At 38.4% G+C, this 2,500-nt stretch overlaps 1 protein-coding gene across 1 annotated transcript in view; it reads left to right on the plus strand.

The window, feature by feature from the left end:
- The window catches only part of LOC138006732 (isocitrate dehydrogenase [NAD] subunit beta, mitochondrial-like), a 27,115-nt gene that overhangs the window by 1,839 nt on the left and 22,776 nt on the right, over positions 1-2,500 (plus strand). The window contains exons 2-3 of the mRNA XM_068853236.1: positions 666-829; positions 1,563-1,604. Coding sequence (XP_068709337.1) covers positions 666-829; positions 1,563-1,604 — 206 coding nt within the window. The remainder of the gene's footprint in view (positions 1-665; positions 830-1,562; positions 1,605-2,500) is intronic.

Below are 2,500 nucleotides of genomic sequence, written 5' to 3' on the forward strand. Positions count from 1 at the left end.
TATGTTTATTTGTTTGAAAAAAGGAGAAACTATTTCGAGCCTCCTTAATATTTGTGCTGGCTGGATATAATATGATTATAACCAACTTGGCGCTACGTGCCTCTTTTGTTATTTATCACTTCATATCCAGCATGCCCTTGTATTAATTTATTGTTTAATAGACAGGGGTGCTTTACTGAAAAATACACCACTCATAAAATTCATATGAAGCCACATCCAGGACCTAAATGTCGTATTTTCCACACCCTTACTAGTGAGGATATTGATGACATCATTTCCCGCCTTTGCATGGTTGTTTGTGCAAACAGTTAGTGAAAAATGGCAAGCAATAGATTTGTGAAGTTCTCTGAAGCTGACAAAAAATCCTTCTCTGAGAAACAAGAAAATGCTAACACAAAGAATATATGTGAAATTGAAGAAATTCCTGTCGCTGAGCTGCAAGAAGTTGCGATAAAGTTTGTTCTCCTCTCCTGTCTATATAATAAAAGAAAATTACACAGTGGCTTGAAGATATGGATTTTATTTTCTTGTGTTAAAAGCAATATTTTACTCACTCGCTGCGCTCGTTCGTAAAATAATGTTTTTACCACTTGAAATAAAACTCATATCTTTGCGCCTCTGTGTAATAACCGCTATATATGTAAGCAATAATTATTCTCTTTTAGTTTTTGCCTGCTGCTCTTGGAAAATCAAGAATGTTGAGCACTTCTGTTGCATCAAAATCAAGCAGTGAGCCACTTGCACAATCACAAACTCGTCACATGGTAACTTTAATCCCAGGGGATGGTGTTGGACCAGAACTTTGCCACAGTGTAAGACGCATTTTCAGGTAAGGTCATACCCATTTACAGCTGTACATTTTTGTTACACTAGTGTTTACTTATTTGCCAGAAGTCATAAAACTTTGAAAAAGCCAAAAGTTTTGGGATTCTGGTTAAAATTTTGAATAATTTCTCAGCGTATCCCAATGCAAAGTTGTGGTAAAGTTCCTCTAATCTGGTATAGGAGACCAGGAGACTACATGTTTAAATGTGTGTGGGACTGACACTTTGGTAAGAGCGCTCGCCTTCCAATGTGTTTCTGGTTTTATTCCTGAATGTACAGTTGTGCTGTAGGGACATTTATAAACAGATCATTTGGATGTATGAGACATGTTAACTTGAAGCAGCTGACAGCGGGCGGGGGGAAGGGGAGGAGGTGAGTGCATGATTAACTGTCTCCTGATTAATGAAATGAATGTGTCAACCTGTACTTCAATATACATTTGAACACCGACCGAACCTGCCCCCGACTGTGTGGCTTCATAGCCCAGTTGGTATGGCATTGCACCAGCATTGTCATGGGTTTGAATCCCGTTGGAGCCACTCGAATTTTCCAATCACTCACTAAAAAACTACCGTATGCCCCCATAACCCTTTGACACCCTGACCTTAGTATTTTACTCTGTCTAATGCCAGACAATTAATTTTACTTGTCAGTGGGGAACCTCCAGGAGTCAATGTGTTAAATAAGAGTGAGGATCACTTCTCTCATTGATTTTTCTCCTGATTGTTTCCTCTTAGTGCGGCTGGTGCTCCTGTAGATTGGGATGAAATTCCTATAAGGTAGGGAATAATATTCCAAGGATCTTGTTTCTGATTGTGATTAGCGGTACATTTGTGTAATGTTGACGTTTTTGGTCAGTTGTGATACACACTTTCATTATTGGTGGAAAGTTGGTCTCATCAAACAGGCTGATAAAGGTAAATGATAAAACCGCTGCCACACAAAAAATTTGCAGCTGACATTTCCCGCCTTTGCTGTCAGAGTGAATTCACTGTGATGAAGGGCTAACTGTCAAAATTCAAATCTTGCAAATTTTTCTTGTGTGTCTAACCTGTTTGATGAGACCAAATTTTCATGTTTCAGTTTCCACTAATGTAGTAGAAACTAGTCTCATGATCATTTTGGTACTGCACTTCAGTAATGATAATTTATATTGCAATACTCTCAGCCAATCTGATCTATTCAGTTATTGCTCTGCATAAAACACTGTATTAAAGTACTGTACAGTATCTGTGACCGATCTAGATCTAGATCTAGATCTAGAGAAGTGCCTTTTAACTGTAAGTCCTATAGTTAAAAGGCACTTCTCTCGATCTAAAATCTAAGACAGAATAAAATGGAGCAGCAAACCCCCATCCCTCCAAATCAAGGATGAAGCTGTGCAAAAGCCAAAATGCACCATTTCCCATCCTTGATTTGGGGGGGCGGGGGGTACAAATTTCCCATCTATTTTGTCCAAGATTGTAGGTCTAGATTGGTTGCAAATACAGTTTTTACAATGACTGCAAAAATTCTTACGCGCTCATTGGCGAATTTTTATTGTCAATAAGCGGACAGACACATAAATTTATAATATACTTGATAATGACGCGATATTGCTTGGGTAAGATTGAAGTTTCTCGCATTTTTGTCTAGCTTTCTTCTCGTGTTTTGACTTAATTTTGACCCCTCTGCC

Source organism: Montipora foliosa, chromosome 6, assembly GCF_036669935.1.
Source record: "Montipora foliosa isolate CH-2021 chromosome 6, ASM3666993v2, whole genome shotgun sequence".
NCBI classification, from domain to species: Eukaryota; Metazoa; Cnidaria; class Anthozoa; order Scleractinia; family Acroporidae; genus Montipora; species Montipora foliosa.